Genomic DNA, 27000 nt, shown 5'->3' on the forward strand with positions numbered 1-27000 from the left:
TTAAGGAGGCAAGTAAATAAGGCCACCCGTTTTGAGTGTAACTGGTGTCTATGTGAATGTGGACACAGCTATGGATAGGCTAGCCATTTTTCTGTATTATTGCGTTGCAAAAAAAAGGCACGTGCTGATGATGAGGTATCTTCTGATGCATTGAAGGTACAGTTACAGTAAACCATGCCTCGATATGCCTTCCCTAATAGGAATAGGCAGTAGAACACCCATCTAAAACACTCAGGAAACTTCCGTGATTTTACAATTCCTGTTAGAATACAGAGGCTTTGAGTTCATATGGGTTTACGAATCCTCTGGCCAATGCAATAAACCGCATATGATATATATTTTTAGAACGTGTAAGGCTTATCAATCTTTCTGAAAATCTTATCAGGGTGCACGTTTTAGATTTCACTTATATTATAGGTCTAAATTAGATTTGTGTACTGAAAGCCTGCTTGATAACGTTATGTAATAATAAAACATTCGCCTATATTTAATTGTATAACTAACTTCACGATAAAGCTTTGAAAAAGCTTTAAATTATTTTTAAAGATGCTTTAATTATCCTAGTTTGCAAAAAATAAATTATATACATGTTTCCAGCTATTGTAGTGTATTGGAGTTTATGTGAAAATTCCTCACCTCACGCCAATAATTAAGGCAAAGTAGCCTTCAATGCGGAAATTTACATGACTGTCCTATAGTGACAGTGACATGAGGAACGTTCCAAGAGGTACACGCGGAACTTAAAGGCTAATCATCGCGGTAGAGACGGGAGCGGCAAGGCGCTCTGCGTTTGTCTCGAATTGTATTGATAGGCAAAAGCGGTCAACCACTGCCTGGCAATTAAAAAGTGAAATTGACATCCATAGTCGCGCAGATGGAGCACCTATCGAGGTTCGTAGGTCAGATGTCCTTGGCAGATGACAGCAGAGCGGAGGGCAACATCTCATCTGAGTATATTGTAAGTGGGAACCCTTGGTGTGACCATCACCATAACTCTCTATTGTTAGTTTATAATTAATTCCCATATATAGACAAATAAGATCAGGCAATATTTTCAGATGTAAAATATATGATTTAGGGCATGTGTATTCATAAATTGATTGTAATTAACTGGTTAAAATAGGTCTAATGATGTTTTGTGATGTGCAACATGTGGTTGGTCCAGATGGGGTAAACCTGCAAGGTAGGATAAAGGAAAAATAGGCTACTCAGATGTTTCCCCTGTAATAAAGCTGAAAATCATGTTGGCTCTTTGCTTTCTCTATAGTATAAATAAATGCACAATCTCGAATGTAGCCTATTTAACACAAACCTGTCATGTATTGTCATGTTGTGTCTTGTTTCTGTCCTTTCCCTTCACCCTGTCTCCCTCTGCTGGTCGTTATTAGGTTACCTTTTCTCCCCCTCTTTCCCCCAGCTGTTCCTTGTCTCCTCCTAACTACCTCGTCACCCCTTTTCCCACCTGTTCCCTTTTTCCCTCTGATTAGTCCTCTATATCTCTCTCTGTTTTTGCTCCTGTCTTTGTCGGATTCTTGTTTGTGTTACGTTAATTCGCTTTTGGGTCCTCATTCACGCACCGTAACAGAAGAATCCGACCAAGAATGGACCCAGCAACTTCGGATCCTCTCCACTCAGCCGTCGAGATCCAGGGAGCGATGCTAGGCAGACACGAGCAGGAATTGTCTGCTGCTCGACATGCCGTTGAGACCCTGGCCACCCAAGTCTCCAACCTCACAGAACAGGTTCACCATCTCCGCCTCGATCCACCAGCCACTTCCAGGGCTTTCGAATCTCCGGAGCCCAGAATCAATAACCCGCCGTGTTACTCTGGGGAGCCCACTGAATGCCGCTCGTTCCTCACCCAGTGTGATATTGTGTTTTCTCTCCAGCCCAACACTTACTCCAGGAGCACTGCTCGTGTCGCCTACGTCATATCTCTCCTTACTGGACGGGCTCGTGAGTGGGGCACGGCAATCTGGGAGGCAAGGGCTGAGTGTACTAACCAGTATCAGGACTTTAAGGAGGAGATGATACGGGTTTTTGATCGATCTGTTTTTGGGGAGGAGGCTTCCAGGGCCCTGTCTTCCCTATGTCAAGGTAATCGATCCATAACAGACTACTCTATTGAGTTTCGCACTCTTGCTGCCTCCAGTGGCTGGAACGAGCCGGCTTTGCTCGCTCGTTTTCTGGAGGGTCTCCGCGCAGAGGTAAAGGATGAGATTCTCTCCCGGGAGGTTCCTTCCAGCGTGGATTCCTTGATTGAACTCGCTATTCGCATTGAGCGACGGGTTGATCTTCGTCACCGAGCTCATGGAAAGGAGCTCGCGTTCTCCGTTGCCCCCCTCTCCGCATCACTACCATCTTCCTCTGCCGGCTCGGGTGCTGAGCCTATGCAGCTGGGAGGTATCCGCATCTCGACTAAGGAGAGGGAACGGAGAATCACCAACCGCCTCTGTCTCTATTGCGGTTCTGCTGGTCATTTTGTCACTTCATGTCCAGTAAAAGCCAGAGCTCATCAGTAAGCGGAGGGCTACTGGTGAGCGCTACTACTCCTGTCTCTCCTTCAAGATCCTGCACTACCTTGTCGGTCCATCTACGCTGGACCGGTTCGTCAGCTTCCTGCAGTGCCTTAATAGACTCTGGGGCGGAGGGCTGTTTTATGGACGAGACCTGGGCTCGGGAACATGACATTCCTCTCAGACAGTTAAGGGAGTCCACGGCCTTGTTCGCCCTGGATGGTAGTCCTCTCCCCAGGATTCAGCGTGAGACGCTACCTTTAACCCTCACTGTTTCTGGTAATCATAGCGAAACCATTTCTTTTTTAATTTTTCGTTCACCTTTTACACTTGTTGTTTTGGGCCATCCCTGGCTAGTTTGTCATAATCCTTCCATTAATTGGTCTAGTAATTCTATCCTCTCCTGGAACGTCTCTTGTCATGTGAAATGTTTAATGTCTGCTATCCCTCCTGTTTCCTCTGTCTCTTCTTCACAGGAGGAGCCTGGTGATTTGACAGGGGTGCCGGAGGAATATCACGATCTGCGCACGGTGTTCAGTCGGTCCAGGGCCACCTCTCTTCCTCCACACCGGTCGTATGATTGTAGTATTGATCTCCTTCCGGGAACCACTCCCCCCCGGGGTAGACTATACTCTCTGTCGGCTCCCGAACGTAAGGCTCTCGAAGATTATTTGTCTGTAGCTCTTGCCGCCGGTACCATAGTCCCCTCCTCCTCTCCCGCCGGAGCGGGGTTTTTTTTTGTTAAGAAGAAGGACGGGTCCCTGCGCCCCTGCATAGATTATCGAGGGCTGAATGACATAACAGTGAAGAATCGTTATCCGCTTCCTCTTATGTCTTCAGCCTTCGAGATCCTGCAGGGAGCCAGGTTTTTCACTAAGTTGGACCTTCGTAACGCTTACCATCTCGTGCGCATCAGGGAGGGGGACGAGTGGAAGACGGCGTTTAACACTCCGTTAGGGCACTTTGAATACCGGGTTCTTCCTTTCGGCCTCGCTAACGCTCCAGCTGTCTTTCAGGCATTAGTCAATGATGTCCTGAGAGACATGCTGAACATCTTTGTTTTCGTTTACCTTGACGATATCCTGATTTTTTCACCGTCACTCCAGATTCATGTTCAGCACGTTCGACGTGTCCTCCAGCGCCTTTTAGAGAATTGTCTTTTTGTGAAGGCTGAGAAGTGCTCTTTTCATGCCTCCTCCGTCACTTTTCTCGGTTCTGTTATTTCCGCTGAAGGCATTAAGATGGATCCCGCTAAGGTCCAAGCTGTCATTGATTGGCCCGTCCCTAAGTCACGCGTCGAGCTGCAGCGCTTTCTCGGCTTCGCGAACTTCTATCGTCGTTTCATCCGTAATTTCGGTCAGGTGGCAGCTTCTCTCACAGCCCTTACTTCTGTCAAGACGTGCTTTAAGTGGTCCGTTTCCGCCCAGGGAGCTTTTGATCTCCTCAAGAATCGTTTTACATCCGCACCTATCCTTGTTACACCTGACGTCACTAGACAGTTCGTTGTCGAGGTTGACGCGTCAGAGGTGGGCGTGGGAGCCATTCTTTCTCAGCGCTCCCTCTCTGACGACAAGGTCCACCCTTGCGCGTATTTTTCTCATCGCCTGTCGCCGTCGGAACGTAACTATGATGTGGGAAACCGCGAACTGCTTGCCTTCAGCTTATCCCTAGGCGAATGGCGACAGTGGTTGGAGGGGGCGACCGTTCCTTTTGTCGTTTGGACTGACCATAGGAACCTTGAGTACATCCGTTCTGCCAAACGACTTAATGCGCGTCAGGCGCGCTGGGCGCTGTTTTTCGCTCGTTTCGAGTTCGTGATTTCTTATCGTCCGGGCTCTAAGAACACCAAGCCTGATGCTTTATCTCGTCTCTTCAGTTCTTCAGAAGCCTCCACTGACCCCGAGGGGATTCTCCCTGAGGGGCGTGTTGTCGGGTTGACTGTCTGGGGAATTGAGAGGCAGGTAAAGCAAGCACTCACTCAACTCCGTCGCCGCGCGCTTGTCCTAGGAACCTTCTTTTCGTTCCCATTCCTACTCGTCTGGCCGTTCTTCAGTGGGCTCACTCTGCCAAGTTAGCCGGCCACCCTGGCGTTCGGGGTACGCTTGCTTCCATTCGCCAGCGTTTTTGGTGGCCCACCCGGGAGCATGACACGCGTCGCTTCGTGGCTGCTTGTTCGGTCTGCGCGCAGACTAAGTCCGGTAACTCCCCTCCTGCCGGCCGTCTCAGGCCGCTTCCCATTCCCTCTCGACCGTGGTCTCACATCGCCTTAGATTTTGTCACCGGACTGCCTTCGTCAGCGGGGAAGACTGTTATTCTTACGGTTGTCGACAGGTTCTCTAAGGCGGCTCATTTTATTCCCCTTGCTAAGCTTCCTTCTGCTAAAGAGACGGCACAAATCATCATCGAGAATGTTTTCAGAATTCATGGCCTTCCGTCAGACGTCGTTTCGGACAGAGGTCCGCAATTCACGTCTCAATTTTGGAGGGAGTTTTGCCGTTTGATTGGGGCTTCCGTCAGTCTCTCTTCCGGCTTTCACCCCCAGTCTAACGGTCAAGCAGAACGGGCCAATCAGACTATTGGTCGCATCTTACGCAGTCTTTCTTTTCGCAACCCTGCGTCTTGGTCAGAACAGCTCCCCTGGGCAGAATACGCCCACAACTCGCTTCCTTCGTCTGCGACCGGGCTATCTCCTTTTCAGAGTAGCCTCGGGTACCAGCCTCCGCTGTTCTCATCTCAGTTCGCCGAGTCCAGCGTCCCCTCCGCTCAGGCTTTTGTCCAACGTTGCGAGCGCACCTGGAAGAGGGTCAGGTCTGCACTTTGCCGTTATAGGGCGCAGACTGTGAGGGCTGCTAATAAGCGTAGAACTAAGAGTCCTAGATATTGTCGCGGTCAGAGAGTTTGGCTCTCCACTCAGAACCTTCCCCTTAAGACCGCTTCTCGCAAGTTGACCCCGCGGTTCATTGGTCCGTTCCGTATTTCTCAGATCATTAATCCTGTCGCAGTTCGACTTCTTCTTCCGCGATATCTTCGTCGCGTCCACCCGGTCTTCCATGTCTCCTGTATCAAGCCCGTTCTTCGCGCCCCCGCTCGTCTTCCCCCCCCCCCCCCCCCATCCTTGTCGAGGGCGCACCCATCTACAGGGTCCGTAGGATTTTGGACATGCGTCCTCGGGGCCGTGGTCATCAGTACCTAGTAGATTGGGAGGGGTACGGTCCTGAGGAGAGGAGTTGGGTTCCCTCTCGGGACGTGCTGGACCGTGCGCTGATCGAGGATTTCCTCCGTTGCCGCCAGGTTTCCTCCTCGAGTGCGCCAGGAGGCGCTCGGTGAGTGGGGGGGTACTGTCATGTATTGTCATGTTGTGTCTTGTTTCTGTCCTTTCCCTTCACCCTGTCTCCCTCTGCTGGTCGTTATTAGGTTACCTTTTCTCCCCCTCTTTCCCCCAGCTGTTCCTTGTCTCCTCCTAACTACCTCGTCACCCCTTTTCCCACCTGTTCCCTTTTTCCCTCTGATTAGTCCTCTATATCTCGCTCTGTTTTTGCTCCTGTCTTTGTCGGATTCTTGTTTGTGTTATTCATGCCTGAACCAGACTATCGTCATGTTTGCTGCAACCTTGTCCTGTCCTGTCGGAATCTGCCGGTCCATCTGAGCCTACCTATGTTTTGTCATTAAAGAAGCTCTGTTTACGTTAATTCGCTTTTGGGTCCTCATTCACGCACCGTAACAAAACCTTTCAAATCAGTGGATTAAGTCTTTAAGGCACATTGAGAAAGAAGTGTACATAGAAGTAAACCACTAATTCAGTTTTATTTTGACAAAACATTGAATAGTGACATTTGCAGAAGTTTATTTACAGTTAAAGTCAGAAGTTTACATGCAAAATACATTTAAACTCAGTTTTCAACAATTCCTAACATTTCACCCGAGTAAAAATTCCTTGTCTTAGGTCAGTTAGGATCACCACTTTATTTTAAGAATGTGAAACGTCAGAATAATATTAGAGAGAATTATTTATTTCAGCTTTTATTTATTTCATCACATTCCCAGTGGGTCAGAAGTTTCCATACACTCAATTAGTATTTGGTAGCATTGCCTTTAAATGGTTTAACTTGGGTCAAACGTTTCGGGTAGCCTTCCACAAGCTTCTCACAATAAGTTTGGTGAATTTTGGCTCATTCCTCCTGACAGAGCTGGTGTAACTGAGTCAAGGTATTCTTTGGCTTGCAAGCCTCTCCCTTTTTCCTACAAATGTAACGATGGTCATTATGGCCAAACAGTTATATTTTTGTTTCATCAGACCAGAGGACATTTCTCAAAAAAGTACAATCTTTGTCCCCATGTGCAGTTGCAAAACGTAGTCTGGCTTTTTTATGGCGGTTTTCTTCCTTGCTGAGCGGCCTTTCAGGTTATGTCGATATAGGACTCGTTTTACTGTGGATATAGATACTTTTGTACCTGTTACTTCCAGCATCTTCACAAGGTCCTTTGCTGTTGTTCTGGGATTGATTTGCACTTTTCGCACCAAAGTACGTTCATCTCTAGGAGACAGAATGCGCCTCCTTCCTGAGTGGTATGATGACTACGTGGTCCCATGGTGTTTATACTTGCATACTATTGTTTGTACAGATGAACGTGGTCCCTTCAGGTGTTTGGAAATTGCTCCCAAGGATGACCCAGACTTGTGGAGGTCTACAATAATTTTTCTGAGATCTTTGCTGATTTCTTTTTGATTCTCCCATGATGTCAAGCAAAGAGGCACTGAGTTTGAAGGTAGGCCTTGAAATACATCCACAGGTACACCTCCAATTGACTCAAAGGATGTCAATTAGCCTATCAGAACCTCTAAAGCCATGACATAATTTTCAGGAATTTTCCAAGCTGTTTAAAGGCACAGTCAACTTAGTGTATGTAAACGTCTGACCCACTAGAATTGTGATACAGTGAATTACAAGTGAAATAATTTGTCTGTAAACAATTGTTGGAAAAATGACTTGTGTCATGCGCACAGTAGATGTCCTAACCGACTTGCCAAAACTATAGTTTGTTAACAAGACATTTGTGGAGTGGTTGACTCCAACCTAAGTGTATGTAAACTTCCGACTTCAACTCTAGCTACTGTAGGTTTTTGTTACATCTGAACCTCTGTTTCAAGATAGGTAGGCTAGTCATTTTGTTCCTCATTTAGGTTGCAAAGTGAGTTATCTATTAACACTGAGTCCACTAACATTTCCTTGTTACAGCAGTGCCCTTTCAGCCCTACTGGTCCATTGTGAATGATGTCAGTGTCTTTTAATTTCCAGAGCTAGATTCTTATCAATAAACATGGTTATGTTTGTATGTTGAATCAATGACAACAATGACCAAAATAGTAATACAGGTGAACTCTTTACTAAGTAGCCCAATTCAAGTGACAGAATGCGCAAAGTGAGAAATGGTGGTCATGTAATAATGTAATGATGTCTATTGTAGGCTGTGAAGAGACCTGTGTTATCACATAACTGCCCAGCCTTTCTTTACTGGTTCCACATTACAGTAGCTTAACACAGACATCTGTGGTGAAAAGCAGACACCACAGGTTTTTATGTGTTTATTCTGATATTTCACCACACCCACGAAAACGTTTGCAAAATATGTGTAAGCAACCAATATTTTTGGGGGGTTGACAAAGACAAGTCTATTTCCACTCAGGGGCCTTTCATTTCTCAGATACTGTACATGTAAGCTCCTGCGTAAATTGGATTGTGAGTTCTTGCACTAAGCTAAGGGCTTCTTATATGTTTCATGTGTAACATCTTAGATATCACTGTATGCAGTTGTGTAAAGTACTTAAGTAAAAATACTTTAAAGTACTACTTAAGTCATTTTTGATGTACAGTGGGGAGAACAAGTATTTGATACACTGCCGATTTGACAGGTTTTCTTACTTACAAAGCATGTCTAAAACAAAAATCCAGAAAATCACATTGTATGATTTTTAAGTAATTCATTTGCATTTTATTGCATGACATAAGTATTTGATCACCTACCAACCAGTAAGAATTCCGGCTCTCACAGACCTGTTAGTTTTTCTTTAAGAAACCCTCCTGTTCTCCATTCATTACCTGTATTAACTGCACCTGTTTGAACTCGTTACCAGTATAAAAGACACCTGTCCACACACTCAATCAAACAGACTCCAACCTCTCCACAATGGCCAAGACCAGAGAGCTGTGTAAGGTCATCAGGGATAAAATTGTAGACCTGCACAAGGCTGGGATGGGCTACAGGACAATAGGCAAGCAGCTTGGTGAGAAGGCAACAACTGTTGGCGCAATTATTAGAAAATGGAAGAGGTTCAAGATGAAGGGCCAATCACCATCGGTCTGGGACTCCATGCAAGATCTCACCTTGTGGGGCATCAATGATCATGAGGAATCGGGCCTCCCGGGTGGCGCAGTGGTTAAGGGCGCTGTACTGCAGCGCCAGCTGTGCCATCAGAGACTCTGGGATTGCGCCCGGCCGCGACCGGGAGGTCCGTGGGGCGGCGCACAATTGGCCTAGCGTTGTCCGGGTTAGGGAGGGCTTGGTCGGTAGGGATGTCCTTGTCTCATCGCGCACCAGCGACTCCTGTGGCAGGCCGGGCGCAGTGCGCGCTAACCAAGGTTGCCAGGTGCACGTTGGTGCGGCTGGCTTCCGGGTTGGATGCGCGCTGTGTTAAGAAGCAGTGCGGCTTGGTTGGGTTGTGTATCGGAGGATGCATGACTTTCAACCTTCGTCTCTCCCGAGCCCGTACGGGAGTTGTAGCGATGAGACAAGATAGTAGCTACTACAACAATTGGACACCACGAAATTGGGGAGAAAAAGGGGTAAAAATTCAATAACAAAAAAAATGATCCTTGAGGAAGGTGAGGGATCAGCCCAGAACTACACGGCAGGACCTGGTCAATGACCTTAAGAGAGCTGGGACCATAGTTTCAAAGAAAACCATTAGTAACACACTACGCCGTCATGGATTAAAATCCTGCAGCGCACGCAAGGTCCCCCTGCTCAAGCCAGCTCATGTCCAGGCCCGTCTGAAGTTTGCCAATGACCATCTGGATGATCCAGAGGAGGAATGGGAGAAGGTCATGTGGTCTGATGAGACAAAAATATAGTTTTTTGGTCTAAACTCCACTCGCCGTGTTTGGAGGAAGAAGAAGGATGAGTACAACCATCCCAACCGTGAAGCATGGAGGTGGAAACAGCATTCTTTTCTGCAAAGTGGACAGGACGACTGCACCCTATTGAGGGGAGGATGGATGGGGCCATGTATCGCAAGATCTTGGCCAACAACCTCCTTCCTTCAGTAAGAGCTGGGTCGTGGCTGGGTCTTCCAGCATGACAATGACCCGAAACACACAGCCAGGGCAACTAAGGAGTGGCTCCGTAAGAAGCATCTCAAGGTCCTGGAGTGGCCTAGCCAGTCTCCAGACCCGAACCCAATAGAAAGTCTTTGGAGGGAGCTGAAAGTCCGTATTGCCCAGCGACAGCCCCGAAACCTGAAGGATCTGGAGAAGGTCTGTATGGAGGAGTGGGCCAAAATCCCTGCTGCAGTGTGTGCAAACCTGGTCAAGAACTACAGGAAACATATGATCTCTGTAATTGCAAACAAAGGTTTCTGTACCAAATATTAAGTTCTGCTTTTCTGATGTATCAAATACTTATGCCATGCAATAAAATGCAAATTAATGACTTAAAAATCATACAATGTGATTTTCTGGATTTTTTTTATTTAGATTCCGTCTCTCACAGTTGAAGTGTACCTATGATAAAAATTACAGACCTCTACATGCTTTGTAAGTAGGAAAACCTGCAAAATCGGCAGTGTATCGAATACAGTCCACTGTATCTGTACTTTACTTTACTCTTTATATTTTTGACTACTTTTACCTTTACTTGACTACATTCCTAAATAAAATAATGTACTTTTTACTCCATACATTTTTCCTGACACCCAAAAGTACTCATTATATTTAGAATGCTTAGTAGGACAGGAAAATGTTCCAATTCACACACTCATCGAGAGAACATTCCTGGTCATCCCTACCGCCTCTTATCTGGCAGACTCATGAAACATAAATGCTTCATTTGTAAATAAGTGTTGAAGTGTGCCGCTAGCTATCCTTAAATAAAAACTAAAAACATTTGTGCTGTCTGGTTTGCTTAATATAAGGAATTTGAAATTATTTGAACTTTTCCTTTTGATTTTTAAGGATATTTTTGCAACTACATTTACTTTTGATACTTAAGTATAGTTAAAACCAAATACTTTTAGACTTTTACTCGAGTAGTATTTTACTGGGTGACTTTCACTTTTACAATGGACATTTCTCCCAAACTCAGCTTTCATGTGTTATGTTTGTCTTTATTTGTTTGTAGAATATTCGTGCTCAGACTTCTGTCATCAAGAAAGATTTTGGCCTTACCACGATAGCGGGGCAACTGATGGAGAATGTAAAGAAGAACCGTTACAGAGACATTTTACCATGTAAGCACCACAATAGAGGCATACAAACTGTTGTTGTTTTTTACTCTAATTGAACATTTGATTCTTGCTTAATATTAAACTTATCTGAACAAAAACTCATGTATTTTTATATAGATGACCAGACCCGTGTGCCCCTGACTCTACTGACAAATGAGAATGATTTTGACTATATCAACGCCAGCTTCATTAAGGTACAGTATTGCTCGCATTTAGTAACAGTCCTATTTTGTATCATCATTCAGCTCAATCTGAAAGAGTCACTGAACACATCGATTGGCACCTGTGTTTTTCTGTTGCTTATTAGAACAAATTTATTTCAGTCTTAGAGGTGTGTTTCTTGACAGATTCCACATTTGGTTAATGATGTTTGTCCCCATGAGACACTGTAGACAGGGAAGCCTATTTTCTTTCATCAAAATCCCCAGAATGATTCAAGATAAATCAGTAATTAATTTGTTCACCCATATGTTTGTGGGCAAATGGACATCATCAAAACCCAACCTTAATTCACCCGTTGTGACACACAGATGTTCCAAACTCCATTTTAGACCAGACTGACTTTATGACCAAAATGATCCTATTTACACTGTGTAGTACATTTTGACACTAGAATAACTGTTTTTGACTCATATCGATGTCACATAGGCCATTTTCAAAGGGATTTGTTGTTTTTAAAAAGCAGTTGCCCTTTAAACGGATTGCTTTATTTAATCTCTCCTCTAGGGTGCAACAAAGACCAAAAAATACATAGCGACCCAAGGGCCTCTGAGACACACTTTGGTGGACTTCTGGCGAATGATTTGGCAGTATGATGTAAAGGTATGGAAGATCATTTTCAGCTTTATATACATGTAGTGCAGCTTGTACAGTAGCTCTGTTTCCATATAATTTACTCTATTACTAAATACATAGGAAAAAATGACACTAAAAGATGAATAATGGGAGAATTGTCTCCATATCTTATGCTTGCCATATTTTCTCTCCCTGTTTTAGGTCATAATCATGGCTTGCAGAGAAATTGAAATGGGAAAAGTAAATGCCCTTTTAGTCACCTCTTGTTGAAAAAGGCACAGTGGGAGTGTAAACGTATTAGTGTACTGTAAGATTTATGAACTGTATAATTCTGATGCTTGTGTCCACTTAACATTTTATTCAATGTCTTTTTGTAGAAAAAGTGTGAGTGCTACTGGACTACTTTCAAAGAAACAACCCATTTTGGTCCCTTTATTGTGTCAAATGTAAGTGTTTGTCAGTATATCTTCATTATATTGTATGTAAATCACTATTGTAGCTGGAAACAACAGATTTTTTATGGAATATCGACATAGGTGTACAGAGGCCCATTATCAGCAACCATCACTCCTGTGTTCCAATGGCACGTTGTGTTGGCTTTTTAAGTTTATTATTTTAATAGGCTAATTAATCATTAGAAAACCCTTTTGCAATTATGTTAGCAAAGCTGAAAACTGTTGTACTGATTAAAGAAGCAATACAACTGGCCTTCTTTAGACTCGTTGAGTATCTGGAGCATCACCATTTTTGGGTTCGATTACAGGCTCAAAATGGCTAGAAACAAATAACTTTCTTCTGAAACTCATCAGTCTATTCTTGTTCTCAAAAATGAAAGCTATTCTATTAGAGTGTCTAGTTTGAGAAACAGATGCCTGACAAGTCCTCAACTGGCAGCTTCATTAAATAGTACCGGCAAAACACCAGTCTCACCGTCAACAGTGAAGCGGTGACTCCGGGATGCTGGCCTCAGTTGTGCACCGGGGCCTCCCACTCCTCTTTCTATTCTGGTTAGAGCCAGTTTGTGATGTTCTGTGAAGGAAATAGTACACAGTGTTGTATGAGATCTTCAGTTTCTTGGCAATTTCTCGCATGGAATACCCTTAATTTCTCAGAACAAGAATAGACTGACAAGTTTCAGAAGAAAGTTATTTGTTTCTGGCCATTTTGAGCCTGTAAATTAACCCACAAATGGTGACACTCCAGGTACTCAACATGTCTAAAGAAGGCCAGTTTTATTGCTTCTATAATAAGCACATGTCAAGTGTCAGATGTGCAGAGATGAGGACGGAGTCAGGCGCAGGACACAGAACTGAGTAAAATAACGTACTTTACTCAGAAAAAATAAACAGCCAATAAATCCACGCAGGGATAACAAACCCTAACACAAAAGACGAACACAAAACCAGGAACAATCACGCACAAAACATAATGAGAACCAGAGGGTTAAATAGGGAAATAATAATAACGTAATGGGAACCAGACATAACAAATAACAAATCAAGACATAACAAATGGAAACAGAAACGTGGATCGGGGGCAGCTAGAAAGCCGGTGACGACGACCGCCGAACAAGGAGAGGCACCAACTTCGGCGGAAGTCGTGACAGCACAACAGTTTTCAGCTGTGCTAACATAATTGCAAAAAGGTTTTCTAATTATCAATTCACCTTTTAAAATGATAAACGTGGATTAGCTAACACAACGTGTCATTGGAACACAGGAGTGATGGTTGCTGATAACGGGCCTCTGTACGCCTATGTAGATATTCCATAAAAGTACTGCTGTTTCCAACTACAATAGTCATTTGTGACATTAACAATGTCTACACTGTATTTCTGATCAATTTGATGTTATTTTAATGGCCAAAAAATGTACTTTTCTTTCAAAAACAAGGACATTTTGGCCTCCCGGGTGGCGCAGTGGTTAAGGGCGCTGTACTGCAGCGCCAGCTGTGCCATCAGAGACTCTGGGTTCGTTTGGCCGGTAGGGAAATCCTTGTCTCATCGCGCACCAGCGACTCCTGTGGCGGGCCGGGCGCAGTGCGCGCTAACCAAGGTTGCCAGGTGCACGGTGTTTCCTCCAACACATTGGTGAGGCTGGCTTCTGGGTTGGATGGCGCTGTGTTAAGAAGCAGTGCGGCTTGGTTGGGTTGTGTATCGGAGGACGCATTACTTTCAACCTTCGTCTCTCCCGAGCCCGTACGGGAGTTGTAGCGATGAGACAAGATAGTAGCTACTAAAACAATTGGATACCACGAAATTGGGGAGGAAAAGGGGTAAAAAGGGGTTTTTAAACAATGACATTTCTATGTGACCTCAAACTTTTGAACGGTAGTGTTTGTGCACAGTTGTATTACTATTGATGAAATATGGTGTCTCTAGACAGACGGGTTGCCTCCCACACCAATGTTCCAGTGTGCACATAGTGCTGTTGCCCTATAGTCTTCTGAAACTATTCATGAAGAGTCCATTTTTACCTAACACCTGTGAACTAAGTGTACTCTGTTTTGTTATTTCATGGCACTGCACATTGACCCATATGTTGTTGTCTGCATAGAACACAGGGATCTGTTTCAGGAAACACTAGAAAATGTTTAGTGAAATGTCTTTTCAGTTTGAGGAATCCAGCCCAAATGAGGAAGTAGTTTTCCGCACTCTGACAGTGAGATATCATGAGGTACGTGTCCAACTATGAAAAAGGGGAAATATTGTTTTATTTCTGTGCAGCACTAGTTACACAATTCTTCAAAATGGTTGAATTTAATCAGTATTTTCCAACAACCGTTATTCACTTTGGATAATCTCACATTGTTTGTAAATTTACAGGAAGTTGAATGAGGGAGCCAGTGAAGTAATCTGCCTGACCAAGCAAATTAGCAGTATTTGCTCAGAGAGTGAAACTGAGAAAAATTACTTCAAAGTTGTTTTATTGTTACTATGTTTTATTGTTACTATGAGGTTATTTTTTATTAATATTGACCCTGACCCCTGACATGACCTTTGACCCTAGACGGCAGTTACTGCCTTCTTGCTTGGTACACCCACTGGAATATATATATACTGTATATATTTTTTTACACAAACTTGTGTTAATATATTTATGTACGTGGCTGTCAGTGTCATATATTTTGTATCAGTAAAGAATAATAAATAATACCATGGTAAACCGTGGACACTGCAGTCCAAAGCTCAGTGAAACCAAGGTAAAAGGTAGTAACTGAATTGAGTGATGGCAGTTACTACCTTTTTCCAGTTACTGTAAACATAACCCCCATTTTCTCCATAACACAACACAATGTAGGCAGGATATTTGTCCACATGATAAAGCATATATTTAATGTATAAAAAATGTCAATAACTAATTTTTGACAAAATGAGCAGTTACCGTTCTTTTGCTTGGTACGGTAGTAATGCAAACTATGTTTTGTGCTAGGAAACACGGAAAATATCTCAATTCCAATACACAGCTTGGCCTGATCATGACGTTCCATACACCGTTTATGGTATTTTAGGAATGATGGATATGGTGCGCAAAGACCAAGGAAACAACACTAGCCCTGTTCTCATCCACTGCAGGTTTGTTTGTCTCCTACTGTACAGTACATTTGATACAGCACAGCCCAAAATGCCAAGCTGTCATTACTGTCTGCCTGGTGGGCTTTTTGTGCTCTGAGATGTAATGATCATGCTCAGACAGATTATGATCCATATGCCCATTAAAATTCATCCATGCATATAATTTAATGTTGTTTATCACGAGGCCACATGTACTCCTTGAGCTCAATGCATTTTAATGACGCAATTTAAATGAAGTGAGAAATGTTAAATATTCAGGACCTGATGTGGTCCGTCGACTCATATGACTCCATGTCCATGTTGTGGCCGTCTGTGGTTATGTTCTAGTGTTATCAGAGCGATAAATGAAGCAGGTATTTTTCTCTTGTATTTCCAGTGCTGGTTGTGGAAGAACAGGGGTGATTTGTGCCTTGGATTATGTTCACGATCTTCTTGTCACAAAGGTATTACTACTTATGTTCAGGACAGTACATTGATGGCATCCTTTAGAGAATTGGTTTAACAAAACATGTGTATACTGCACCGATGAATAATAAAACAAGAACAATACAAACTGTAAAAACGATAAGTGAGTTTTTTGGTAAATCCATGTTTCCACACCAGCAAATTAAAGAAGATTTCAGTATCATGAAGATTGTAGTGGAACTAAGGAGTCAGAGGCCATCAGCAGTTCAGACAAAGGTATTTTATTATCAGACATCATTTAATATCAGATCAAAATGGTGTTTATTTACATCTATGTGTTATAGTACATACTGAAATACTCTACTGTGGAAATAATATTTTTCCCATCTCTCCACTCAGGAACAGTATCGGTTTGTGTTTTCTGCCGTGGCTTATATGTTTGAGAAGGCTTTACGGTCAGCTGAGAACAACTCCCAGAATCTCACCAAGGTAAGACAGAAACTGCTACTTTTGTTCAACCATACTATAATGTTTTTGTAATTGCTATTTCCAACCCCCAGGTGTTAGCCTTTCTACAACACAGTATTCAGCACATGCCATACTGGTATTCATGGTCAAGCAAGCTTTACTAAAGCAATGACATGAGAGGGCATGCAGTATTATTGTCAGGGTTGGGTAGGTCTATCTAAATGTAATCCATTGCATTTACTAGTTACCTGTCCAAAATTATAATCAGTAATATAACTTTTGGATTACCCAAACTCAGTAATGTAATCTGATTGCTTTAAGTTACATTTGGATTACTTTCCCCTTAAGAGGCATTAGAAGAAGACAAAAAGGATCCATCAAACCCATTTGGTGTGTTATTATAGTGGTCTCTGACTTGTGGTCAGACTCGCTCAGGTGGAACAAATTTAAACTTGCATCTTTTATCAATGCTTTTATCAATTGTTTCCCCCCACAAACATCCTTTCTGAATTTAAAAGTAATCCAGTAAGTAATCATATAGTTTTTCAAAAGTATCTGTAATCTGATGACATTATGTAACCGACTACAGTTACCGTTTTTTTGTAATCAGATTACATGTAATCAGTTACTCCCAAACCCTGATTATGGTAATTATTGGCATGTCTGTGATGCAGTCAGAAAGCTGCATGAGATCAAAGCTGATACAGTTTGAAAATAACTTCAGCTGCCAGTGTGTGAGTTTTTCTGTGACAAAAACCCATTTCATCAGATCATACTGGATTACACTTCTCTCTGAAATTTCAATGTGATGAGTTGAGTTAGGAAAAAAAGAGAAATGTTAAGCAGGAAACATCCAGCCTGCATGCTTCCTCTATATGTAGTGCTGGCACATTAAAATCATTGTTCACCCATTTTCAGACAGAGCAGCGCCTGAATTTGAGAGACAAAGTCCTATAACTCTCTGATGTACTGTTGATTTTGTTCTGAATAGAGTAACCAACCTTTATATGATGATGTTGCATCTGTGAAGACATCTCCACCGACAACATCAGCCATCGCTCAGACACTTGCAGAAAGGTAAGAGTTCATGGACACATGAACTTTGAAACAAATGATTTTCTTCAGTGGAGGAAGGGGAGGACCATTCTACTCAGTGAATTTCTTTTTTTTTAATAGTGAAACATAAAAATGTTATAATTTTTAGATCAAACTATACTAAATATATCACCAAATATATGTTACCAAATAACTGATTAAAACACATTGTTTTGCAATGAAGTTCTACAGTAGCCTCAACAGCAATCTCACAATCTCAGCACTATTGTGTAGCTGGAGGACAGCTATTTTCCATCTTCCTCTGGGTACATAGACTTTAATACAAAACCTACAGTAGGAGGCTCATGGTTCTCAAACCTTTTCGTAGACTTACACAGTAATTATGACAACTTCCGTAGGACGTTCTTTTTTCTTCTTCTTAGTTTACCTTTCACTTACTTAGCTAATGCAGCTAATTTAGCCTACTCAACAACCTGCGAGAGAGGAATGACAGAGAGGAATGCTATTTATGTTAGGTAGCTGACTAAAGCTATCCAACACTGCAGCTCTTCCAAGTAAAGGTAAGCATTTATAAATGTATTGCCACCGGGGCCCGCCAGTATAACTGATAAACTGCTTGCTGTACACTACACTGTGTGATTGTATTACACACAATTACAACAACAGTTGTGACTTTAATAAGCAGCCTGAGTTAATGATACCACAGTAAGGTGCTCAGACACAATGGGGGAAGTTGACTCCGGGTTGATAGAGATGGAGAGTTTTGAGACAAGGGAAGAAAGAATGCTTCCCGTTTTGTTCAAGTGAGTTCACAGTCTTCTATTTTAGTTTGCAGTACAACAGTTTTATGTTTGCGTGCTTTACACTATGGTGTGTAGGGTATGACGTTTAAGTGTACGTAGGCTTATCAACACCAAGTTATGTAGTACTATTTCATAGTAGTTGATTGTTACAATATGTACACACCTTCCTTGCCTTGACAGTTAAGCAATTAGTTGGCTACATTGAAATATGTACTGCATATTGAAATACTGTGTTGTGGTACACATTGATGATCTTGAATAAAACATTACTTTAATCCAGTTAGCTTTAGATTAACATTTAACAGAACTTTAGGACACAACGTCCTTATGATTAATGAAGCAGAAGGATTTCACCATGCTTGTACTACTAAACATTCATCATGTTGCAGAGGAAGTGACAAACTGGGCTGTTAAATTTCACTTTCACACCCTCTCTCCTCCCTCCCATATGTTAAACTGCTACTGAAAATCCCTCAGCTCGCATCACAGGCTTAGAGAAAAATTATCTATTTCTCTGTAAACAATAATATAGTTAGTAGGAAATCATCATGGTAAAGCTGCAATTCCTTATCAATCTTAATTTCTACTATCCTACTAGCAAAGATCTGCTGTAGATGCTCCAAAAGAAAACAGACTTGGTAATGAAATTCCAGTCTCTTATATAATAGGCATGACCATCTGGTGTGTAGGGTAGAAACAACAAGGCTATATTTGTACCTTTTTGCTTTTCGCTGTTTGTGTGAATTGATATTGATATCTACTCCTCTTTAGATATTCTAATGTGCAGTACAGAGCGCCTCGGCCTCGTCAGCAAAAGATGAATGACGTATATGCCATGGTCAACAAGTCCAAACAGCTCCCGCCACCAGCCTCTTCCACCGCCCCTCTGGCAGGTCTCCATCACTATGACAACGAAGAGCTGGGCGTCCCAAAATGCCATGTAGGTGCTCTTTACAGCATGGTCAAGCCCAAGAGCAGGTGTCTTCCAGCCAAACCGCCACCAGCTGTCTCACCCATATATGACACAGCCGGACTAGCCAATCACAGGCTAGCTGAGGCCTCGGCAGGGGAGGACCAGAGTGGCTATGAGCTGGTCGCAGGTGAGAGAATTTCAGGGCAGTGTTTGGAGACCAATGTGAGGCCAGCTATGGTTTTGTTTGTGTCATCAGTGCCCTGCACAAAATATTGCAATCTAGATCTAGTGACCAATACTTTCAGGTTTCTTGAAAGTAACAATTCCTTGACGGCCATGTTGAACTGTTTATGTGGAAAATGTCTTACTGGTTCTTCTCGTTTGCTTTTTTTCTAGCTGATGGTTATTCCTCGGCCGAAGATGACTATGAGTATGTCTCAAATCCCATCAAACGAATGACCAACAGCTGCACTCCTGGTAGCATGGGTGAATATCTGCTTGTCTTTCTAATAATGTTGTCCAATGTCATATACTGTATCTAAAGCCATTATAGCTACCCAATGTAATATCCATTTCCTCAGAATCTCATGAGTAAAATGATTGCGACTGGATGTCAAAACAAGGCTATGTCATATGTTAGATGCACTTGCAGGTGTCTTAAAGTAATTCCAACCACACTTCTCAACTTTCCCTCAGAGTTCAACTGTCGCATTAAAAAACCCAAAGGGCCTCGGGATCCACCGGCAGAGTGGAGTCGTGTGGAGAGATGACATAGCAGCCATATACCAGGCCTGGACACATCTTTATGTTTGACAAGCAATGGGAATGGGCTCTTTATTTATTTTTACTTGCTGTGAACATCTACTGTATGTGATCACAGAAATACAGTTAACTATCTATCTATCTTTTGTAACCCATTTGAGTCTGTATATATTTCAGTTCTTGTGATTTATATTACTGATGAACGAAAAAACTATATTAAACCACTTTCAATTCTGAGACAGGTATTGGTTTTGAATACCATTTACCGATTGAAGTGCAGTGCTGCTATAGTGTGATTGTAGTAACCAACAGGTGGCACTATAGTAACAGGAGATAATTAGTTTTTTCCATTATTGACGTTTCAGGTATTGTAAAATGTGTTTTCACAGGGAGACTCATGCTTTATTGCCCTTGATGTCTACTAATTGCTGGTAACAAGGACTTACAATAAAGACAACAATTTCTTCAAGGTTCTTTGAAATAAGTCTTTGTATTAGCTCTGTGTACCACACAATAATTGCAGTGTACATGTAGATACATTAAATGTTCTTGTGATCACAGTAAAAACTGTGTACTGTACTGGAAAAGAGTTTGTTGGACATTCTGTGCATCTTTGAAGATTGACCTCTTCAAAGCTATGATGTTTCAGTCACAGAAATCTATCGAAAGCCAGCTTCTTATACTCTGAAATTAACATTTGTATATCTTCCAGATACTAAGCTAATACTGTATGCAGAAGAAAACTGGGAGCAGTCTCTGGACATCAAGTCTGCAATACACCTCAATATCTATCCAATTATAGCCACTGGTTTAAATGTGTGGTCCTATGTCATGTTCCTATAGAAACTTGCCCACAATAACATATTTTTTCTACCCCACCATGGAGACCCAATGCTGGGAGGAGCATCAGAAAGTGAGAGTGTATTGGATTTAGGCAGAAAAAAAGAGACACTTGAGGGGGTGTTGCTAATGACCACTCCATTTTCTAGTTGGCAGAGCCTGTGGCATGTCAGGGGTTTAAACTCGGCTGGATGGCTAATCCCATTCAGCAGATGCTAATGTGAAATGAGAATCTAATGACCTTCTGCCATGGCTTCTCAACCCAAGCCTCCAGCTATCTCATAGCAACCCCTCACTCAGCTTCACACACACACACACATTAAAATGCACTAAAGCGGAATACATATTTAGACCTATTCTGATGTTTATTTGCTGGTGTGTCTGATGTATCGACGGCTGATATCAAATCTCCCCTTATGGGATCAATAGAATCTCATCCTAACAGAAACTCAGAAATAAATCAGAACAAAATGTGCCTCTACATACAGTGCCTTGCGAAAGTATTCGGCCCCCTTGAACTTTGGGACCTTTTGCCACATTTCAGGCTTCAAACATAAAGATATAAAACTGTATTTTTTTTGTGAAGAATCAACAACAAGTGGGACACAATCATGAAGTGGAACGACATTTATTGGATATTTCAAACTTTTTTAACAAATCAAAAACTGAAAAATTGGGCGTGCAAAATTATTCAGCCCCCTTAAGTTAATACTTTGTAGCGCCACCTTTTGCTGCGATTACAGCTGTAAGTCGCTTGGGGTATGTCTCTATCAGTTTTGCACATCGAGAGACTGACATTGTTTCCCATTCCTCCTTGCAAAACAGCTCGAGCTCAGTGAGGTTGGATGGAGAGCATTTGTGAACAGCAGTTTTCAGTTCTTTCCACAGATTCTCGATTGGATTCAGGTCTGGACTTTGACTTGGCCATTCTAACACCTGGATATGTTTATTTTTGAACCATTCCATTGTAGATTTTGCTTTATGTTTTGGATCATTGTCTTGTTGGAAGACAAATCTCCGTCCCAGTCTCAGGTCTTTTGCAGACTGCATCAGGTTTTCTTCCAGAATGGTCCTGTATTTGGCTCCATCCATCTTCCCATCAATTTGAACCATCTTCCCTGTCCCTGCTGAAGAAAAGCAGGCCCAAACCATGATGCTGCCACCACCATGTTTGACAGTGGGGATGGTGTGTTCAGATGTGTTGCTTTTACGCCAAACATAACGTTTTGCATTGTTGCCAAAAAGTTCAATTTTGGTTTCATCTGACCAGAGCACCTTCTTCCACATGTTTGGTGTGTCTCCCAGGTGGCTTGTGGCAAACTTTAAACAACACTTTTTATGGATATCTTTAAGAAATAGCTTTCTTCTTGCCACTCTTCCATAAAGGCCAGATTTGTGCAATATACGACTGATTGTTGTCCTATGGACAGAGTCTCCCACCTCAGCTGTAGATCTCTGCAGTTTATCCAGAGTGATCATGGGCCTCTTGGCTGCATCTCTGATCAGTCTTCTCCTTGTATGAGCTGAAAGTTTAGAGGGACGGCCAGGTCTTGGTAGATTTGCAGTGGTCTGATACTCCTTCCATTTCAATATTATCGCTTGCACAGTGCTCCTTGGGATGTTTAAAGCTTGGGAAATCTTTTTGTATCCAAATCCGGCTTTAAACTTCTTCACAACAGTATCTCGGACCTGCCTGGTGTGTTCCTTGTTCTTCATGATGCTCTCTGCGCTTTTAACGGACCTCTGAGACTATCACAGTGCAGGTGCATTTATACGGAGACTTGATTACACACAGGTGGATTGTATTTATCATCATTAGTCATTTAGGTCAACATTGGATCATTCAGAGATCCTCACTGAACTTCTGGAGAGAGTTTGCTGTAGATCTCTGCAGTTCATCCAGAGTGATCATGGGCCTCTTGGCTGCATCTCTGATCAGTCTTCTCCTTGCATGAGCTGAAAGTTTAGAGGGACGGCCAGGTCTTGGTAGATTTGCAGTGGTCTGATACTCCTTCCATTTCAATATTATCGCTTGCATAGTGCTCCTTGGGATGTTTAAAGCTTGGGAAATCTTTTTGTATCCAAATCCGGCTTTAAACTTCTTCACAACAGTATCTCGGACCTGCCTGGTGTGTTCCTTGTTCTTCATGATGCTCTCTGCGCTTTTAACGGACCTCTGAGACTATCACAGTGCAGGTGCATTTATACGGAGACTTGATTACACACAGGTGGATTGTATTTATCATCATTAGTCATTTAGGTCAACATTGGATCATTCAGAGATCCTCACTGAACTTCTGGAGAGAGTTTGCTGCACTGAAAGTAAAGGGGCTGAATAATTTTGCACGCCCAATTTTTCAGTTTTTGATTGGTTAAAAAAGTTTGAAATATCCAATAAATGTCTTTCCACTTCATGATTGTGTCCCACTTGTTGTTGATTCTTCACAAAGAAATACAGTTTTATATCTTTATGTTTGAAGCCTGAAATGTGGCAAAAGGTCGCAAAGTTCAAAGGGGCCGAATACTTTCGCAAGGCACTGTATTTGCTTTGTGTGCAAATACATCAGAGAAAGAAAAGTAGTTATCTGGATAGCATTACGTTAAAATGCCACAAGTTCTATTATTTGTATCAGTTTATTATTCAGTATGGATGTGGCAGAAGCTATTCTATTTCGTCGAAGTGGGTCATTCTGTGGTTGATCTCTTAGGATTGTTAATGTTTCCAGTGAGTACAATGCAGATCAGGTGTAAAACTGCTCTCCTAAGACACATTTTTCACGTTATTACCAAGCTAAATTTAAATAGTCAACCATAGCCTGTGGCCATTGTGTAAACTACAGACACAGAGTGTATAGGGTAGGCACTTAGAAATTGATCCTGGCTTGTTCAGTCTTTTCTACGGGCAGAAAATTATTGATTGGTCCATATCTTGCATCTGATCTCATTACCCATCTGTTTTCTTGCTTCAATTGCTATTCAATACATTCAGAGAAATCAATTTTACAGTAAGACCTTTCCTATCTTTTAGGTCAAATATCAATGAAAATAAATCCATATCCATATGAATAAAGAAAAATAACATGAATCCAATTGCACACAGTGTTGTTCGGTACGAAAATGAGTGTGAGGGAGAGGGAGGGGGAAGGGTGAAGATTACAACATCAACTCTGGCCTTTGTGAATATGTGTGTTGGCATAGAATGAATAGGGGTTTTGGATGTATATTGCTCTGAGCTGCTGAGGGTTAGAGCCAGAATGTAAGTAGAGGGATGAAGGGGCGAGAGGGAGTAGGGTTGGATCGGTGTCAAAGTGCTGTAAGACAGGAGGGAGAGAGGGGAAGAGGCTGGTTTCAATTAAATACCTGGCAGGACTGGACCCTCAGTAGTTTGACTCTGGTGAAAAGAGGCAAGAGTTCAATAGCTGTAATGAAATCCACATAATGACATTATGACACTTCCAGACCCACAGAAAGTCCACTGGATTACGTCATAGCTACAGAATGTGTAGTGAGTGACAGTGCACCTTTAAAGGTCTAATGCAGCTGTTTTTATCTCAATATCAAATCATTTCTGAGTAACAATTAAGTACCTTACTGTGACTGATTTCAATTAAAATGATCCAAAATAAACAAAAAAAGCTTCATAGCAAAGAGCATTTTCTCAAGAATTTTGCCAGGACTGTCTGGGATTGGTCTGAGTTGGGAGGGGAAAACTGAAAACAATCTGTTATTGGCAGAGAGGTGTGCAACTCATTTTCTTATTGGTCTATTAACTAGGCAGGCCAAAACGCAATCCCACCAATACAGGCTGACATTTCCGATGCTATTTTCGAACAGCTCTTACACTAAAAGGACATTATCATAATTTTCAAAACATTATTCCAACCTCATAGTGTGAAAATATATATCAAATACAGGAAAATCACATTATTGACTGCACTGGGCCTTTAAGGATTGTCTCATACAGTGTCTGGGCAACATACAATGTTTTCCTGTCTTAGTGCCTTTGTCAGTTCTCCCCTAGACTTCAAACTGTAATGTAAATGTCACCATCACTGGGTATGTTTATTGATTAATACATTGATATGGGATTAAGCTACAGGCTAGAGGCGAGCGTCAAGTTAACTGAATTATCTCCAGTTCAGTTTGAGAATGCCTATGAGTTGGATTCTCTGGGGCAAAGAGCTGGGGTGTAGGAGGTTTGGGAGTGTACAATGATTACAGCAAAGGATGCTGGTAGTGCAGCAGGAACTGTGGTTCAAATGTATTATACTCCCCCTGAAACATATACATACTGTGTTCTTTCTCTCACTTTCTCTCTCACTTCCTCTCTAACTTTCTCTCTCGCTCGCGTTCTTTATCTCTCTATCTCACTCACTCACTCATTCTCTCCAATCACAAAGTACGTCTCTTTCTGAAATGGCAGAAGTGGGGGGATGGCACAGTGAGTGTGCTGCGTGGCAGTTGCTTTGCTGATGCAGCTCCAAGACTTGGGGTGTTGGCTCAAAGAGGGGAAAGGAGACCACAGGCATGCATGAATTGGAATTCAAGTGGAAAGGCCTGTGTATCAGTGAACAACAGCTGCTTACCAAATTGCCACTCAACCCATCACTGATACCAGCCATTACCTACTGTCCATCTACTGTGATGCCCTGAGCATAGACCATCTTTATTGATCATTGTACATAAGTATGGCCATACACTTCATACTACTATTATCTCTATATGAACAACACTGTTTTTTTCTCTCTAGCCTATTAGTAGTACCACACACACTAGTATTCACAATATCGCTGTATACTGTAAAATACTGCTGTATTTACTGTAGATTATTTTTGGCATCTCATGTTTTGAGTTTTACTCAATATATTGCCACAAGCAATTTCATGTCAATAAAGTAAAAAAATGCATTGAGAACTTTCCCAGATATCTATGCAGCATTTAATGCAAACTGAAAAGTCATTTCCCCCCTGGAATATCCCACCGACTGGAATAATGTAAATACTGCTGTTGGGGCACAGCACAAACAAGTGTTGCTTAGCAACTGTTTCAGCTCCATCTTGAAGTTTACTTATTTTTTTTGCAATAAGATAAAAACAACACAATGGAAATTGTACACTATTGTAAACTGTGGTTATATAATGCACTATGAAAAGCAGCTATATAGTGCTTTTCTGTCTTTTTACTGTGTATCGCCAAACTTGATAAGTGTTCTCTCATGTCACATTTTAAGAGTTTGAGATCAGTTGTTTTCCATTACGAACCCAAGCAATCACACACAGTTGAAAGAAAATTAGCACATAAACCGCTGCATAAAAGGCCTAAAAATACATCTTTACAATGAAACAGGACTACTGGCTTGATTTTAACGAGAACCTTCATGAGATACAGGCTCAAACAGTCAAATTGACCAGTTTTCCTTTCCACCTCGCTGTGGTTAAGGGAAGGAGGGGGCTCTTTGTGGTCTGGATCCTCTAAACTACACACATGATTTCACAAACAGCTGCAGTGGCTTATAGGGGCCAGATGTGAGGCTCATGGGACTAAAGCTGCAGTGCTGTGGAAGAAGCAGCCTGGGGACCGGCCTAACCGCCCAGCAGTCAATAGAAAGGGGCATTGTCATGCATGCTGCAACCCTTTTTATGGTGACTTGAGCAAATTAACAGGGAGTAGGCATCAATTTACACATACATTCCTCCTCCGTAATAGTAACATTTTCTGTTTGCCAAGTCTCTCTCTCTCTCTCTCTCTCTCTCTCTCTCTCTCTCTCTCTCTCTCTCTCTCTCTCTCTCTCTCTCTCTCTCTCTCTCTCTCTCTCTCTCTCTCTCTCTCTCTCTCTCTCTCTCTCTCTCTCTCTCTCTCTCTCTCTCTCTCTGTGTAGTTAGGTTAAGGGTTAGGGAAAATAAGATTTTGAATGGGAATACAATTTTTGGTCCCCACATGGATAGTAAAACCATTGAGAGTGTGTGTGTATGTCGTGAACATTTCAAACTTTTACAACCTAAAGCCCCTGATGTGAGGGTGGTTATGCCTCACAACAATTAGAATTGCCTGCTTCTTTACACTGGGCTAAATCAAATCAAATCAAATTTATTTATATAGCCCTTCGTACATCAGCTGATATCTCAAAGTGCTGTACAGAAACCCAGCCTAAAACCCCAAACAGCAAGCAATGCAGGTGTAGAAGCACGGTGGCTAGGAAAAACTCCCTAGAGTTACTACTGTGTAACACTTCTGTGTTACAAAGATACACATCAGGGGAGCGCTATTTTCAGTTTGATCCTTGGAAATGCAAATGGCCATTAACTTTTTTTGGGGGGTGAAAATAAGATTCAATGATAGGTGAACTCGCAACAGTAACTACAAGCATG

The 27000-nt window shown here is 42.3% G+C and overlaps 1 protein-coding gene across 1 annotated transcript; it reads left to right on the forward strand.

The window, feature by feature from the left end:
* The first annotated feature begins 723 nt into the window (after positions 1-723).
* LOC110532304 (tyrosine-protein phosphatase non-receptor type 18) lies at positions 724-20265 on the forward strand. Its single transcript, XM_021616072.2, has 15 exons — positions 724-958; positions 10911-11019; positions 11134-11210; positions 11743-11838; positions 12013-12051; positions 12189-12257; positions 14424-14486; positions 15243-15385; positions 15762-15828; positions 15989-16066; positions 16190-16279; positions 17250-17335; positions 18889-19217; positions 19427-19516; positions 19727-20265. Exons 1-15 carry the CDS (start codon positions 875-877, stop codon positions 19798-19800), a joined length of 1494 nt encoding a protein of 497 aa, XP_021471747.1. The 5' UTR covers positions 724-874; the 3' UTR covers positions 19801-20265.
* The last annotated feature ends 6735 nt before the right edge of the window (positions 20266-27000 follow it).

The sequence above is a fragment of the Oncorhynchus mykiss genome, chromosome 9, assembly GCF_013265735.2.
Source record: "Oncorhynchus mykiss isolate Arlee chromosome 9, USDA_OmykA_1.1, whole genome shotgun sequence".
NCBI lineage: Eukaryota > Metazoa > Chordata > Actinopteri > Salmoniformes > Salmonidae > Oncorhynchus > Oncorhynchus mykiss.

Coding starts and splice junctions, on each gene's coding strand:
- LOC110532304 (XM_021616072.2), top strand. CDS start 875: ATGGAGCACCTATCGAGGTTCGTAGGTCAGATGTCCTTGGCAGATGAC. Junction 959..10,910: donor ACATCTCATCTGAGTATATT/GTAAGTGGGAAC, acceptor ATTTGTTTGTAG/AATATTCGTGCTCAGACTTC. Junction 17,336..18,888: donor GCTCAGACACTTGCAGAAAG/GTAAGAGTTCAT, acceptor ACTCCTCTTTAG/ATATTCTAATGTGCAGTACA.